At 46.6% G+C, this 17,953-nt stretch overlaps 1 protein-coding gene across 1 annotated transcript; it reads left to right on the top strand.

The window, feature by feature from the left end:
* The first annotated feature begins 4,611 nt into the window (after window positions 1–4,611).
* LOC100484478 (butyrophilin subfamily 1 member A1) lies at window positions 4,612–12,408 on the top strand. The gene is made up of 7 exons (XM_034653281.1): window positions 4,612–4,861; window positions 5,700–5,795; window positions 6,014–6,367; window positions 6,872–7,153; window positions 8,300–8,475; window positions 11,782–11,963; window positions 11,998–12,408. The coding sequence occupies exons 4-7, from the start codon at window positions 6,972–6,974 to the stop codon at window positions 12,406–12,408; spliced, it is 951 nt and encodes a 316-aa protein (XP_034509172.1). The 5' UTR covers window positions 4,612–4,861; window positions 5,700–5,795; window positions 6,014–6,367; window positions 6,872–6,971.
* The last annotated feature ends 5,545 nt before the right edge of the window (window positions 12,409–17,953 follow it).

Consider the following 17,953-nt stretch of genomic DNA (forward strand, 5'->3'; position numbering starts at 1 on the left):
GGGTTGGGGAATGGGATAGACTGGTGATGGGTAGTAAGGAGGGCACGGTATTGCATGGTGTACTGGGTGTTACACGCAACTGATGAATCATCGAACTTTGCATCAGAAACCAGGGATGTACTATATGCTGACTAACATAATATAATAAAAAAACTCCAAGAATCCCTAACTGGGACTCAATATTAAAAAAAAAAGAATAGAAACAGAAGAATAACTACCAAACTCATTCTATGAGGCCAGTATTTGCTTGATCCCCAAACCAGGCAAAGAGCACAGCAAAAGGAATATTACAGATATCCGTGATGAATATGGATGCCAAAATTCTCAACAAGATTCTAGCTAATAGGATCCAACTGTACATTAAAAGGATTATCCATCGTGATCAAGTGGGTTTCATCCCTGGGATGCAAGGGTGGTTCAACATTCACAAATCAATCAGTTTGATAGATCTCCTTCTATTCTGAATGAAATATTCTTGGCTGCATTTTCTTCTTATTTAGTACCCTGATATATCTTGCCAGCCCTTTCTGTTTGCCAGGTTTCTGTGGACAGGTCAGATGTTATTCTGATGTTCCTCCCTCCATATATAAGGAATCTCCTCTCCCTAGCTTCCTTGGCTGTAAGATTTTCACACTTCACTATTATATGTCACGGTCCATTTTTATTGATTTTTGGAGATGTCCTCCCTCCCTTTGGACGTATATGCTTGTTTCCTTCCCCAGATTCGGAAAGTTATCACCCATGATTTGCTGAAATATACCTTCTAGTCCTCTCTCTCTCTCCACCCCCTCTTGGATCCCAGTGATCCTGATATTGGTTCTTTTCAATGTATAATTAAATTCTTGAAGCCTCTCTTCATGGGCTATTAGTTGTCTTTCTCTCTTTTTCTCAGGTTCCTTCCTTTCCATCAGCCTGTCTCTAGATCACTTACTCTCTTCTGCCTCATTGACCCTAGCTGTTAGAGCATCCAATTTAGGCTGCATCTCATACATAGCATTTTTAAGTTCGGCCTGATTAGATCTTATCTCTGCCCTTAGAGATTCTTTGTTGTCATCTGTGCTTTTTTCAAGCCTAGCTATTAACTTTGTATTTCCTATCCTGAATCCCATGTCTGACATCTTACTAATATCTATTAGCTCTGTGGCAAAGGATATTGCCTCTGGCTCTTTCTTCTGTTGTGCATTCCCCCTTCTAGTCATTTTTTCCCACAGAAGTATGGGTGACCAAGTGAGCAGAGTCCAAAATATCAACCACAACCCAGGCAAAATACACCCTAGACAAATCCGAAGTAGTCGGATACCACAGCAGAAAAGCAAACCAAACCAAACCAAACAAAAAGACGTTGGGGGTGTGGAGAGAGACTATAATCTTGCAGGGTGGACAAAGTCGGGTGATCCACTTGTTCCTGATTGAATTTTTGTCTACGTGTTAGAAGACACTACATCCCAAAATGGCAAAGAATGCAAAACATATATATATATATATATAATTGAATAAAGTAGTAAAAGGACTAAAATGAAGCATATATCTATAAAATGTAGATGTAAAAAATAAGTTAAAAAGTGACTTAAAAACATAATTTGACTGGGTGTTATACACAAACAATGAATCATGGAACACTACATCAAAAACTAATGATGTACTGTATGGTGACTAACAAAACATAAAAAATTAAAAAAAATAAAAATAAATTAAAAAAATAAAAACATAATTTGGTAAATAAGAATGTCATTGAAACTGGGATGCCTGGGTGGCTCAATAGATTAAGTATTTGCCTTTGGCTCAGGTCATGATCCCATGGTCCTTGGATTGAGCCCTGCATTGGGCTCCTCACTCAGTAGGGAGCCTGCTTCTCCCTCTGCCTACCTCTCCCTCTGTTTGTGCTCTCTCTCTCTGACCAATAAATTTTTTAAATCTTTAAAAAAAAAGAATCTGGGTGAAATGGGGAAAAGTTTAAAAAAGAGAGAAAGAAATGGAAAATATTGGATTGAAAGATAAATGAATCATGAGAAAACACCTGGAGCTGAATATACTATTTTCCCCTGGTGCTGGAGTTTTACAGTCTTGTGGGATCCATATATTATTGTCCACCTGTTTTTCCAGGCTGTCTTCTTGGGGAGGGGCCTGCTGTGCTGCTTCTCAGGTGTCTTTGGGCGCAGTTGCCCCACCCCTTGCCAGGGGGCTGGGTTTAGTGTAAGCTGGTCTTCTGTGTCGATTTTGTTCCCTGAAGGCTTTCCACACCTCTTTATAGGATCCGAATAAAAATGGCATGACCGGATCTCTGGCCCAGAGCAGAATGGTCATGGTCCCATCTCTTCAGTAAATGCTCTAGGACAAACATTTTTCACTTTTGCGTGTGCCAAACTCTGCAGAGTCTTGCAGTATGTGCCCAGCGTACTCCTCCTGGAAGCATCACTGCCCCTTGTGTGCCCTGGGACCACAAGCAGCTGTGGGCTCCTGCACGTACCATACCATGTTCCACTGCTCCTGGGCCATGGATGGGTGCCGCCTTACTGTCCTCTCTGGGGTGACCATCGCACTACAAGCTGTTGCCCAGTTGTGGGGTCAGCCGTTTCATCCCTCTCAGGGGATGGCAAACAGACCACACATTCCAGTCCTTTTGAGGCGCTCAGGTATAGAGCGGTCTCCCTACCAACCCAGATCTCGGTTTATGGTGACCGGAGCTGAGAGGTCCCTCCTGGGCTCTCTGACCATAACCAGCTTCCCTGCTCCACTGCTTGGGCACTCTATCAGTTCAGACATCCCAGTTCATTCTGTGGCTTCTGGGATCTCGAGACTAAAATGACCCACCTAGAGTTCTGCCCTTTAATCCCCTGGGCCCATCACTGGAGCAGATTTCTAAGGATTCCAATTTTGGACTTCAGTGTTACATCACTTTCCAGTAGCAGGCTTATGGAGGCTCCATCCCCACTTCATTTTTTCCCCCAATATCTCCCTGCAGATTCACAGCTCCACACCTCCTACCTTGCAAAAAGTAGTTAACTTTTCTACTTGCAGAGTTCCACATATATTTTCTTACATCTCAGGCTGAATTTGTGGGTGTTCAGAATGGTTTGATAGTTAACCGGCTAAATTCAAGGGACCAGATGAAATGAGGTCCCTCTACTCTTTCACCAACTTGTCTTTTTCTCTTATTTTTAGTTTTATTCCTACTTTCTTTTTTTCACTTTTTCCGCTCTTAGTTTCCAATACTGATTTTTTTCTATCCATTGCTCTTTTTCTTCTTTTTTCCATTTGTTTTTCTTTTTTCCAATTGGGGTGAAACTCATATAAATAAAATCAACCACATGAAAGTGAATACTCAGTGACACAGCACATTCACAACCACGTGCAGCCACCACATCTGTCTCCTGCCAAATCACACCCCAAACCCTTACACAGTTACCTTCCATTTCCCCTATCCCCACTGCTTGACCACCACAAATCTGCTCTCTCTATCTCTCTGGATTTACCCCTTGTGCACATTTCATGGCAATGGGATCCTACATTATGTGGCCTCCTGTGTCTGCCCTTCAACACTGTCCTCCCTTTGCACGTCAGGGAGCCTGTCCCCAATCAAGGCTCAACACTGCCCCTCAGGGGTTTGGACAATGTCTTCCGTAGCTCTTGCTACTCTGATAAAAGACTGTGGGGCATGCATGAGCTCCATCCCAGGAAGGACCCCTGTCCAGTTGAGCCCACCTTCAGGATTCATTCTCCCAGGCAAGCATCACCTGCTTCTATCATGGTTCAGAATCCTACCTGCTCCTTCTAGCTGCTACCTCCCCAGTCCTCCATTCTGATTCATAAGGACATTGTATCTGGGTTTTAGCCGAGGTCATTATCTGCTTCAAGGAATGCATACGGAGATGAAAATGATAAAAATAATATTATGGGGAAAAAAAGAAAATGAGCGGCAGGCATAATTCTACATGTGTATATAGAAGACCGGAGCAACTCCCTCACCAACTAGTTCCCGCTACCTAGGGGAATGCAGGTGAGGGTTTGGGTTGGCAGCCCATGTGTGAGCACCAAGTTTGGAAAGAAGCACAAACCTTCATTCCATAACATTTTGCCAAACTAAATTAAACACCTCACCACCAAGAAGGCCGTGCAGCTTTCTCTATACCTCTGTATAGGGAAACTCTCCCAGAAAATGTCTAGACCTTTGAGTCAACAAGAGGGAAGAGCAGGCATGGTTTAGTCAAGTGTCTTACTCAGGGAAGGAGTACATGAGGTGAGTGCTCTGGACCTGGCCCAAGTCAGCCCCCAGTGAAGACAGACTGCCATGGCCACAGAGAGGAAGGGGGAGGTTGCCGAGTTCCTCCATAGGAGTCTCCAGGGGAAGTGCCAGAAATTGGCCAACTTCAACCTGATCATGAGAAACTTTCCCAAAGAAAATAGCCCAGCTTGTCAAGGACTGGAGGTGTTTTGATAAGGGAGCAACTTTATCTGAATCCCCCAGCTTCTGCCCTTGGCCTAGATCCCAGCACTCAAGAGCTGTATCTCCCACCCAAGGCTCCGTGGGCCACCTTGCTTGATCCCCTCTCTCCCCTTATCTCCTACTACCAGGGTCTTGTTCCTCACAGTCAGTGTGTTCACTTCTGTTGACCACACCCTGTAGGAAGTGCTTAGTTTATATATTTTTTATTCTTGTTGCAACTGCAAAATAGGAGCAGTTGGTATTTTTACAATAAGTAGTAGGAGGACTGTACAGAAACTGGGACACACAGCTGCTCCTCTAGCCAAACACAGCCTGAAGAACTGTTTTATGCCCCACCTGGGACTTACATAGAACTAAACTGATTCCCTCAAGGCCACCAGGAGCTTCCCGGGAAGGCTACAGCTGGACTTGGGCCAGGTGAGTGTTTTCTACTTTAAGGGCACTCGTGTATGTCTTTACTTTCTACACACACCCTGTCCCTATTCTTGAGTGACAGGGAGACCCCATGGGCCTTCACCAAACGAAGGCAAGCATCGAGGAGGATGAGAGCATCTGCCAACATGCTTCCTTGTACTTTATGGAAACACCACACCTGCAAGGCTCTGCTGGGTGAAATCACCCAGAACGTGGCAGATGAATCTCAGAACATGTGTCCTTGAAACTGAATTCACCATAAATAGTAAAGCTTAGGTGTGTCTTAGCTTCAGGCCACCACAGCGAAGGAGCCCTAGGGCTCATTGCCCTCCCCTTCCAACTGCACAGGTTTCCTTGGGAGCAACAGGGTCAAGAGGGCTTGAAGGGCGGGACAGATGGAGTCCTGACCTTGGATTCACTAAGTCAGAGGTGTGTTTTCTCCCCCAGCGCTCTCTGTGCTCATGATAGAACAGAGCCAGGATCAGGCAGTACTCTTACACCAGTACGTGATGAGATGGAGTCCACTCGCTGGAGGATGTGTCTGAGTCATTCTGTGGACAGATGAGGATAAGAGAAATGATATCCAAGAGTAGATGGACACAGCACCAGGTGGAGACAGCTGCTGTCTCTCCAGCTCCAGGACGAATAACTTGTGTGGGAGTGAGAGGGGCCAAGATAGTGAAGAGCGACCTTTCCCTCCCCTGGCCATGTTTTCTCCACTGCCGTTAGCCTTCTGGTGGTGTCTTACCTCCCACCAAACAGAAAAACAGAGCATACGAAAGAGGGACAGACAGAGAAAGAGACAGAAATTAACTCAGCCTCTGATGTCTGTGCCCAGCAGGGATGACAAATGCACATGATCCAGTCAACTTTCCACCCAACTGCTCCCTTGTCTTCATTATCCTGCAGCTCCTGTCCTGCAGCGTCCCTGCAAAAGGTAGGAGAGCTCCCCCCACCCCATGCTAGGAGGATGCCCCCCATATGGAGAGGAATGCCAGAGGGGAATGCCAGAGGAGGCTGAGCTGGCACCTTCCAACGCCAGCCATCAGCCAAGGATCCAAGCCGTCCTTTCCAGGAGAACGTGGGTCTGGGCGAGAGGGCCCCTTGTCTCCTCACACCCAGCCTAACCATGGCTTTCCGATCTGCTCTCCTAAGGGAAAGCTGATTTCTCCGTCTGTGGGCCTGGCAAAGCCGTTCTGGCTGTGCTGGGGGAGAATGTGGAGCTACCATGTCATCTGTCCCTCAATATCAGTGCCAAGGACATGGAGCTTCGGTGGTACAGGGACCAGCCATCTCAAGTCGTGCACCTGCACAAGAATGGCACAGACGTGAAGGAAGAACAGATGAGGGAGTACCAGGGAAGGACCACCTTCCTGAGTGCTAGGCTGGACCAGGGAAAAGCCACAGTGAAGATACACAATGTCACAGTTTTTGATAACGGGACCTTCCACTGCAACTTCAAAGATGGCACCGTGTCCGCAGAGGCCAGGCTGTTGCTGACAGTGGCAGGTAAGGGCAAGCTGCTGGGGCTCATGGTCTCCCCCAGAGCTTCTCCCCAAAGCTGATGCCCAGTGCAGATCATCCTATTATGGCCCAAGCCTGAGCACGTCCCACAAATGCAGTAACATATTTTCACCAGGGGCAGTGATTCTTGGGAAACGCAGTTCAGGACACCGGACTTTGTTTTCTAAGTTTGCTTCTCTCCCTTTCCTGAGCCAATCTGCAAAGAGGGGAGCAGAGGTAGAGAGGGAAGGACAGAAGCAGAAAGAGAGACAGAGAAAAGAAACTAATTTTGCAGTATAGGAAAGAATTTTTGATGTTCCTGGGCCTTTTCTGTTTTGTCCTGTGCTTTCTGGGAACAAGGGTAATAGATGGCATATGAACATTACACAGAGTAAGTAGTCAGTAGTAAGCGAAGAATCTCTAATCCCTGCTGGAATTCTCAGGATCTGTACTTTTTCTGATGGAAGCCCTGGTGGTTATGGAGACTGGGATGGGCGTCTCTTCCCACAGGGCTGGGCTTGAAGCCCAGAATCCAAGTGAGAGCCATCCAGGGTGAAGGTTTCTGGGCACAGTGCACCTCGGAAGGCTGGTACCCAGAGCCCCAGGTACGATGGAGAGACTTCAGGGGACAGGCCCTACCTTCTATGACCCGCCTCTCAGCCTCACCAACAACGGGCCTCTTCGCAGTGGTGTCCAATGTGACCATCCAGGACAAGGAGGTGTGGGGCCTCCTCTGCTCCATCTCCAGCCCCCTCCTCCGGAAGAAGAAGATGGTCAACCATCACTTTCCCCGTGAGTGTTCTGTTCAGCTCAGGCCACAAAAGCTCTGAACACCCTGGACAATAGGTAGCTAAAATCCAATACCTTGCACAGTGACAAAATATTTTTCTTGTGATGAGAACTTTTATGATGTACTCTCTTACACTTTCCAAGGATACAACACACCACCATTCACCACAGTTTCCATGCTGTTCGTCACCTCCCCAGAGCTTCTTTATTTCATAATTGGAAATTCGTACCTTTTGCCCCTTATCTTCCGTTACACCCACCCCCATCTCTCTCCTCTGGAAATGACCAATCTCTTCTCTGCATCTATAGCTGGGATTTCTGGTTTTCTGGGAGTTTGGGCTTTTTGTCTTGTTTTGTTTCATTTTAATTTCAAACACACATAAGATCATACAGTATTTTTCCCTGGATGACATACTTCACTTAGCAAATTGCCCACAAGGTCCATCCATGTTGCTGCAAATTGCATGATTTCCTTCTTCTTTATAGCTGAATATTATCCCATTATATAAATATGGGTTGTTTTTTTTTATCCATTCGTCCACCAATGGACACTTGAGCTGTTTCCACATCTTGGCTATTGTAAACAACGCTGTAATGAGCATAAAGGGACATGTAACTTTTTGGAGCTAATATTTTTATTTCTTACTTTTTGAATAAATGCCCAGAAGTGGGATTGACGGAGCATGTGGTAGTTCTACTATCAATTTTCTGAAGAACATCCAGCCGGCTCTCCACAGTGGCTGCACCAATAGCTCCTTTCACATTAGTGCTAAACAATATTCCATTGTCTGGATGGGCCACAACCTATTTATGCCTTCACCTTCTGAAGGACACCTTGGGGGCTTCGAAGTTTCACTCTGCACATAATTTTCATTTCCAAACAACCTCAAGCTTATGGAAAATTTACAAGAATGGCATGCAGTATGCTGTGGAGAGCCACCCAGTGTTTAACATTCTACCATTTGCTTACCATTTCTCCTGTGCATCTGTCCAGGGCTGTCCAACCAAACACACAAGTATGTTTTCTGAGTCATTTCAGGTTAGTTATAAGCATCATGTCCCCTGACCCACAAACCCTGTCGTGTGTGTGTCCTAAGAACACAGGTGCTCTCCTTCACTGATATTCTTGCCTCCCTGGCTCTCTTTTAGCTCCATTGTCCAGAAGTTTCCCGTCAATGGCATGGAGGACAGTGCTGCCTCTGATCCTAACTATGGCAGGGCTTATCACAGTTGGAGCCACCTGTCTCTGCCAGAAATGTCAGAAAGACAAGAATTGGGTGTAGCTGGAAGAGGACTTTATGAAGCAGAGAAGCAGCACTCCCAAGGTAAGCAGATCCTGGCAGGACAGATATGTCCCTTCCATCCAGAGCACAGACGTGGAGCCCTGCATGAAGTCTCCTATGTGCACCCTCAAGCACGGGATGGATGGGAGAGGCCTGCCTAGGCTGTAGCTCAGGGACTGCCCACTTACCGTATGCTCAGTGAAATCCTCTCTCTGGGAGAGGTGTTCAGCTGCTCTTCACTGGGTGACTTCAGGAAAGCTGGAGTGTCTCCATCACAGAGACAGACAGCTCTGAGCTTGAACCTGGGAGTGTCTATCAGTTGGGTATGATGAGAGCATCCTGAAAGTGCTCAAGTGAGAAATGCAGCCGTGTGCCTGGAACATGCCAGGGTCTCATTGTGGGTGCAGGGCCCATCATCAATATGCATTGTTGCATTCACCCACCCACTCCCCCCTGCCTCCTGTGTCCTTGGCCATAGCCATCAGGCTCCAGTCTGGGAGCACAGCACAGAGTCCCCATGACAGATGTGGGGAGGCAGGGCTATCAGGATATGCTCCACCAAAGCCTTCCCTAGAAGAAACTGACCCGGATTACTGTTTAATTGGGCACCGAAGAACTTGTATTTGTTCAGGCTTTCCAGGGTCACAGCTAGAACTAGCTCTTTTTTTACTTAGTTTCCCAGAACTTGAGCTTTGGCCCCATGGATCAGCACAATCCCACAGTTTCACATCTTCCGTCTCATTGCAGGCTGGACAGAGGACAAGGTCATCTATGCTGAGGGCCATGCTGGGTGCTGGAAGTCTCTGCCCCCTGCATGTGTGTGTATGTGTGCATGTATGTTTGTGTTGTGTGTGCTTGTTGTGCATTTATCTTCACATGTGTGTGTTTGTGTGTGCACATATGCATGCACAGGCACGTGTGTGTGTGTTCCTTTCTATTCCAGAGTGCAGAAGTGCTGTGTAAAAGTTGGTGTGTGACAGTCACATGGCTCTAAACATCAAGTTTCCTGCCCTGAGAGAACTTAGCTCCTGTTTACTACCTGGGGGAGAGAGAGAGACTTGCAGAGCCTAGGCAGAAAGACAGCCAGCTCTCCTGAGGCACAGCCACTGGCAGGGTAGGGGGACACTGTTACCACAGAGAGTGCAGATCCAGGGACTTTTTACCCCAGGACACCATCTAGGTGGAGGTGTGGGGTGGAGAGAGGAGAGTCTGGCCGTGGACAGGGAACCCTTAGGACTGGGAGGGCCATAACTCCAGACCATGAACCAGGCACCTGAGAGGTATCCGGGAAAGTGGGGACACCTGTCTGAGCACAGCCACTTGTCGAGGGTTCAGAAGGAGACAGAGAGAAGCCAATCATCACTCATTAACTCGTTAATTCATATAAAATAGTGACCAGACCCCTCCTGTGTCAGCAGCCAGCCATCTATTAGTGAATGAAATGGCTTCCTCCTGTCCTCAAGGGACATAGATTCTATGTGGGGATGCAAGCCATCAGTCAGTGATTTTTCATTAACCAAAACTAGAAAAAATCAGAGTAAATATTATAGGAATGAACTGGAATACAATAATAAAGTTGGCCAGGGAGCATTCATGTAGGATGTCCAGGGCCCTGGGGATGCTGGGATAGCATCATCTAAATGAAGGGCTAGGTGACCCTAGTGGGACCACAGCCTTGCCAGAAGGAGGGGTGGATCCACCTACATGGCAAGGAGAATGCCATCTGTGGTGTGCTGGACTTGTGAAAGAGGATCCAATGGGGTGAGAAGGTTTTGGATGCCCAGACCTGCAGAGCCTGGAAGGCCAAGGTAGGGGTCTGGATGTTACATGAAGCACGGTGCAGAATGAATGAGGGGGTTTAAGCTGGGGAGAGGCACTGATGGAGGAGAGGAAACAGCCGTGAGATGGGTCCTGGGGCCACAAGTAGCAGGGTTCTGCATCAGAAGGCAAAGTGAAGACCCAAGGTGACCCTTGGAGCAATTGTCCCTTGCTTGGCCCATGTTGGCTTCATCTAACAGAAGTCTTGGGACAAAACAAGATTGATTTAGACCAAAGAAGTGAAAATCATCTTAGACATCTTAAGAGTGAGATGTTTTCAGACATCCAGCTTGGGACATCTGATAAATCACTAGATATACAAACAAGTATGGAACTCCCAGGAGAAATGTGGATGGGAAATAGGAATTAGGGGTCCATGGCATACATCTGGCCTTGAGTATTAGGAAAGTGAATGAGGAAGTTCTCCATTTACACTTAATATACTTAATATTATTCTATCCTTGGAGAACCTGGTATTTGAATGTCTCTTTGAGCAGGACTCCAGGCAGAGCTGTGGAAAGTTGTGGGAGGGCCAAGGGAAGCTTCACCCCTGAAATCCAGAGATACAATGCAGTAGGGAGCAGCTGAGAAGTAGAGTGAGGTAAGAATGGACATGACCCAGAAAAAGTGGCCTGTATGCTACATGATGAGAAGTGTCCTCTGTGGAGACAGCTGGAAGAAAAACCTCAAAATTATTGTCCATGCAGCTGTGGAAGATAATGGTGAGTGGAGAATCAAGCAGAATGCTCTTTAGGGGGGGTTGTTTTGGATTAATCTAAGGTCCTTGGTAGTAGAACATGTGTGTCGTCTCTGTCTCTCTTTCTAGCTCTCTCCCTGTGTCATCTGTGCCTGTCTCTTCTTGTCTCATTCTCTATATCTCTCTCTGTCTCTCCCTGTCTCTCTGCCTCTCTCTACCTCCCTGTATCTATCTGTCTGTGTCTCTCTCCTTATCTCTCCCTGTCTCTGTCTCTCCATTTCTTTCTCCATCTCTCTCTCCCTCCATCTGTTTATCTGTCTCTCCTTTTCTGCCCCTCTGTCTCTATCTCTCCCTGTCTCTCTCTGCCTTTATTTTGTCTCTATCTCTCTCCCTATATCTCTCTATTTCTTTCTGCCTCTCCCTGTCTGTATCTCTCTCCCTACATCTCTATGTCTCTATCTGTCTTTCCTTTTGTTATTCTGTCTTTGTCTCTATCTCAGTTCCTATGTCTGTCTGTCTCTGTCTGTCTGTCTCTCCCTCTCTCTCACACACACACCTGCTGAGACACACAGCTCAAGAGGGCAAGCAGACCTCACAGTGTGCCAGCCATGTCCCCTCATCGCTAAAAATCCATCCCTGGCTCCCACCTGGAGCTGTCTCAGCTGCACTGGGATAGCCTGTTTGCACAGGGCCCTGGGCAGAAAACAGGGGGACCAAGGGACTCCCAGGGAGGCTGCGGTTTCACCTAACCCAGAGGCACTAAGATCCACTCCATGTAGGACCACAGGTTGGGGACACAAACCCCCAAACCTAACCCTCTTCTCTTCCCACAGTGAGCCCATCCCTGGACCCTGACACCGCAAGCCCCGAACTCGCTCTGTCTGAGGATGGGAAGAGTGTGAGGCGGCTGTTCTTTGACCAGGAGCTGCCAGATGTCCCCAGCAGATTTGACCAGGACCCCTGTGTGCTGGCCCGGGAGCAGTTCTCTTCTGGGAGGTATTATTGGGAAGTGCAGGTGGGGNGCTGGGAGGTATTACTGGGAAGTGCAGGTGGGGCACAGGAAGGCCTGGAACGTGGGTGTCTGTCTGGAGAGCTTGGATCAGAAGGGAAGGATCCCCAAGGCCCCCCAGCATGGACTCTGGGCCCTGGAGCTGTACAAGAAGACGTTCTGGGCCCTCGCCTTCCCAAGAGTTCGCCTGCACCCTCCAGAGCCCCTGCATCAGGTGGGCATTCTCCTGGACTGTGATGCTGGCACAGTCTCCTTCTACAATGTGGACAATGGATCCCTCATCTACACATTCTCTGAACTCTCCTTCTCAGAGCCCCTGAGGCCATTCTTCTGCCTCTGGACACATGACCCCACCCCCCTGATCATCTACTCAGAATGCCATCCCCCAGAGGCTGTGAGCTCTCCTCAGAGCCAGGTACAGGAGATCNGAGCCAGGTACAGGAGATCGTGAGGACCCTCCTCCAACAAGACCCATGATCTCTCTGCTCTAGCTTGTCATAGATTTGGGGGAGACATATTCATTCTCCATGCCAGCTAGACCCATACGAGGGTGCACCTTTCTGAAATATCCTGTCTTATCTTCATTTTCCTTCCCTGTGGAATACTGACAATGTATTATGGGCTGAATCATGTACCCTGAAATTCACATGTTGAAGCCCCAACCCCCAGGACCTCAAGATGGGCTGTATTTGGAGATGGGGTCTTTAGAGAAGTGGTTAAGGTAAAAGGAGTTCACTAGGATGGGCCCTGATCCCGTATGACTGGAGTCCTTATCAGATGATGGGATCATGGCACAGACACCCACAGGCGAATGACCACATGAAGACATAAGGTGGAGATGGTATGTACACACCAGAGAGAGAGAGGCCTCGGGAGGAACCACCCAAACCCACAGCTGGATCTGGGACTTCCAGCCCCCAGGACCGGGACACAGTAAATCTGTGTTGCTTAAACCTCCCAGCCTGTGGTATGTGTTACACAGCCCAAGCTGATTAAGGCGCCATATCATTACACACAGTGAGGTGCTTTTCTGAAATGTACTTGAGGGAATTTGCAAAGCATTGGGCCCAGTGCCAGACATGAAGTATTTGCTCAGTAAATGCCAGCCTTCCTCATCCCCTCTTCCCCCTCCTTCCCCTCCTCTTCCCTTTTCCACTCCTCCCTTTCTGCTACCCATTTGACCTTCTCCTTTCCCGAACTCTCCTTAGCCTCTTCCCTCTATACCCACATCCTCTCTCCCACCACCCCATTCCTGTCTAACTTCTCCCCTCCCCCTTTCCCTCATTCCACCTGCCCCTCTCTCCCTTCCCTTCTTCCCATCCTCTTCCCTTGCCCTTTTCCCCTCTACCCCTCCTTCCCTTCCTACTCTACTTACCCTCTTCTCCTCTTGTCTTCTCTTTCTTACCTACCCATTACTCCTTCTCGTGCTCTCTTCCCCCCCCACCCAACTCACAAGAGCCTGGACATCTGGTCTACCTTGTCACTTGTCTCCTTTATGCTCACCATGGTAATTCAGTACAGAATAATAAGGAGTCCAAGACAAAGATCACAGGGCTTCCCATGTCAGTCAGAGAAGCAAATGAAAATGAAAACATAGCAATTCAAAACCTCTGGGATGAGGCAAAATATATAGCAATACAGGCCTACCTCAAGGAGCAATAAAAGTCCAAAATATACAACCTAACACTACACCTAAAGCATCTGGATAAAGAACAGCAAATAAAACGCAAACCCAGCAGGAAAATGGGAAAGAATAAAGTTTGATAAAACAGTAGAACAAATCAATGAAACTAGGAGCTGGGTCCTGAAAGAATTAATAAAATGATAAGATCCTAGTGAGCACTATATCAAAAACTAATGAAGTATTATATTTTGGCTAAATGAACATAATTTAAAAAAATTTTTTTACTTTGTGGTCACTGTAACATTTTGGGGGTGGGACAGGGAAGAAAAGTAACAATAGTCCATTTGTCCCTGGCATCTATTCAGAGCAGTGTGTGGAATGTAATCCTCTTTTGTAAGAAATGTCTTATGATTTTTAAAATAAATTTAGTGAACCTAAAAAAATTTATTTCTTAAAAGATCCTAGGCAGATGTCTCAAAAAGTAAAAAGAAACAGATTTTTGAAGTTAAGATGGCAGAGGAGTAGGGGACCCCTTTTTCAGCCAGTCCCCTGAGTCGAGCTGGATAGGGACCAAACCAGCCCGAACATCCAAGAATCAGCCTGAGATGCAGGAAGATACATCAGGATCTCTACAAATGAACATCTCCAGCACTGAGCATTGAGGTACGAAGCGGGGAGCCGTGAAACTGCGCACAGATATCGGAAGATAAACGGAAGGGGGAGGGAGCCACCACATTCGGGCGCCAGGAAGCAGTAGCCACCTGCACCGAGGAGCGGGCAGATTGCGGACTGGCACCCGCGAGAGAGCAGACTGAGACCGTGAGCCAGGAGTGCGCGCTACCAAGCATCTCACGGAACTCCGGTGTGCTCACTGGAAACAGACTGAGACCAGGAGCTCCGGGAGCGCACGGGGGTGGGGGCGGCCCGGCTGGCAGCTGATGGCTGGCTGTGTTAGAAACACAAAGGACAAAGATGCGCCAGCGCTGGAAGTGAGGGCTGGGACGCTGGGTGTGGGGACGCTGCAGAGTTGAGCAGCACCAACTGAAACGGAGTTAAAGTGGCCAGAGGGACCCAGTGGAGAACAGTCTGTGATCCCTCTGTTCTGAGACAGAGGCTGAGATTCGGCCACTGCTGCTCTGACTCTCAGAAGAGGCACAGCAAACCACCAGTGAAAGCCACCAGAGAACAAAAGCCTGGAAATACCGGCTCACAGTGTGCTCATCCCCATACCCCCTCACAGGGGACACGGAGACTCTACCCAAACAAGGTTGCCTGAGTATCAGTACAGCAGGCCCCTCCCCCAGAAGGCAGGCTGAAAAATCAAGAAGCCCACATCCCTAAGATCCCGATAAACAAGGGTGCATGGCCTGGATCCCGGTCAACAATTTGGACTCTGGACAACCCTGCACCTCTCCTCATCAGAATGACGAGAAGGAGAAATACCCCCAGCAAAAAAAAGACAATGAATCTGTGGCCTCTGCCACAGAACTAATGGATATGGACATAACCAAATTATCAGAAATTGAATTCAGAATAACAATGGTCAAGATGATGTGTAGACTTGAAAAAAGTATTAACAAAAATGTTAATGAGAATATAGAATCTCTAAGGGTGGAAATGAAAGTGAATCTGGCAGAAATTAAAAATTCTATGAGCCAAATGCAGTCAAAACTAGAGGCTCTGACGGCCAGGGTGAATGAAGCAGAAAAGCGTATCAGCAAACTGGAGGATGGGTTAGTAGAAGGAAAAGCTAAATTGGAAACTGGACTTCAAAAGATCCACGTTCATGAATGTAGGTTACGGGAGATTACTGACTCAATGAAACGTTCCAATGTCAGAATCATCAGCATCCCCGAGGGGGTGGAGAAAAACAGAGGTCTAGAAGAGATATTTGAACAAATTGTAGCTGAAAACTTCCCTAATCTATCAAGGGAAACAAACATTCATGTCCAAGAGGCAGAGAGGACCCCACCCAAGCTCAACCACGACAAACCTACACCATGTCACGTCATAGTGCAATTCACAAATATTAGATCCAAGGATACAGTATTGAAAGCGGCCCGGGCAAAGAAGTTTCTCACGTACCAAGGCGAAGGTATCAGAATTACGTCAGACCTGTCTACACAGACCTGGAATGAGAGAAAGGGTTGNCTCTGACGGCCAGGGTCACCGAGGCAGAGGAACGCGTTAGCGAATTGGAGGATGGGTTAGTAGAAGAAAAAACGAAAATAGAAGCTGGTCTTAAAAAAATCCACGCCCACGAATGTAGATTACGGGAGATTACTGACTCTATGAAACGATCCAATGTCAGAATCATCGGCATCCCTGAAGGGGTGGAGAAAAACAGAGGTCTAGAAGAGATATTTGAACAAATTGTAGCTGAAAACTTCCCTAATCTAGCAAGGGAAACAAGCATTCGTGTCCAAGAGGCAGAGAGGACCCCATCCAAGCTCAACCAGGACAAACCTACGCCACGGCATGTCATAGTGCAATTCGCAAATATTAGATCCAAGGATACAGTATTGAAAGCGGCCAGGGCAAAGAAATTTCTCACGTACCAAGGCAAAGGTATCAGGATTACGTCAGACCTGTCTACAGAGACCTGGAATGAGAGAAAGGCTTGGGGGGGCATTTTTAAAGCTCTTTCAGAGAAAAACATGCAGCCAAGGATCCTTTATCCAGCAAAGCTCTCATTCAGAATTGATGGAGAAATAAAGATGTTCCAGAATCGTCAGTCATTAACCAATTTCGTAACCATGAAACCAGCCCTACAGGAGATATTAAGGGGGGTTCTATAAAGGTAAAAAGGCCCAAGAGTGATACAGAACAGAAGGTCACAACTGATACAAAAACTTTACTGGCAACATGGCATCATTAAAATTCTATCTCTCAGTTCTCACTGCCAATGTAAATGGTTTGAATGCTCCCATAAAACACCACAGGGTTGCAGATTGGATATAAAGACATGACCCATCCATTTGCTGTCTACAAGAGACTCATTTTGAACCCAAAGATGCATTCAGACTTAGAGTAAGGGGATGGAGTACCGTCTTCCATGCAAATGGACCTCAAAAGAAAGCTGGAGTAGCAATTCTCATATCAGATAGACTGGATTTTAAACTAGAGGCCATAGAGAGAGATACAGAAGGGCACTATATTATTCTTAAAGGAAGTATTCAACAAGTGGATATGACAATTATTAATATATATGCCCCCAACAGGGGAGCAGCAAGATACACAAGCCAACTCTTAACCAAAATAAAGAGACATATAGATAAGAACACAGTAATAGTAGGGGACCTCAACACCCCACTATCAGAAATAGGCAGAACACCCTGGCGAAAACTAAGCAAAGAATCAAAGGCTTTGAATGCCATACTCGACAAGTTGAACCTCATAGATATATATAGAACACTACACCCCAGAACCAAAGAATACTCATTCTATTCAAATGCCCATGGAACATTCTCAAGAATAGATCATGTCCTGGGACACAAAACAGGTCTCAACCGAGACCAAAAGATTGAAATTATCCCATGCATATTCTCAGACCACAACGCTCTGAAATTGGAACTCAACCACAAGGAAAAACNCCACAACGCTCTGAAATTGGAACTCAACCACAGGAAAAATCAGGAAGAAACTCGAACACTTGGAGACTAGGAACCATCCTGCTCAAGAATGACTTGATTAACCAGGAAATCAAAAATCAATTTAAACAATTGATGGAGACCAACGAGAATGAAAACACAACGGTCCAAAACCTATGGGATACTGCAAAGGCAGTCCTAAGGGGGAAATACATAGCCATCCAAGCCTCACTCAAAAGAATAGAAAAATCTAAAATGCAGTTTCTATATTCTCACCTCAAGAAACTGGAAAAGAAACAGAGGGACAGGAGTGATCCACTCACGAGGAAACAGTTGACCAAAATTAGAGCAGAAATCAATGAATTAGAAACCAGAAGTACAGCAGAGCAAATCAACAGGACGAGGAGCTGGTTCTTTGAGAGAATCAATAAAATTGATAGACCACTGGCAAAACTTGTCCAAAAACAAAGAGAAAGGACTGAGATTATTAAAATTAAGAATGAAAAAGGAGAGGTCACGACCAACACCATTGAAATTGGAAGGTTTATTAGAAATTTTTATCAACAGCTATATGCCAATAAATTAAGCAATCTGGAAGAGATGGAGGCCTTCCTGGAAACCTATAAACTACCAAGACTGAAATAGGAAGAAATTCATTTCTTAAACTGGCCAATTAATTATGAAGAGATTGAGTCAGTGATAAATAACCTTCCAAATAACTAAACTCCAGGCCCGGACGGTTTTCCTGGGGAATTCTACCAAACATTCAAAGAAGAAATAAT

The sequence above is a fragment of the Ailuropoda melanoleuca genome, unplaced genomic scaffold (genome assembly GCF_002007445.2).
Source record: "Ailuropoda melanoleuca isolate Jingjing unplaced genomic scaffold, ASM200744v2 unplaced-scaffold7563, whole genome shotgun sequence".
NCBI classification, from domain to species: domain Eukaryota; kingdom Metazoa; phylum Chordata; class Mammalia; order Carnivora; family Ursidae; genus Ailuropoda; species Ailuropoda melanoleuca.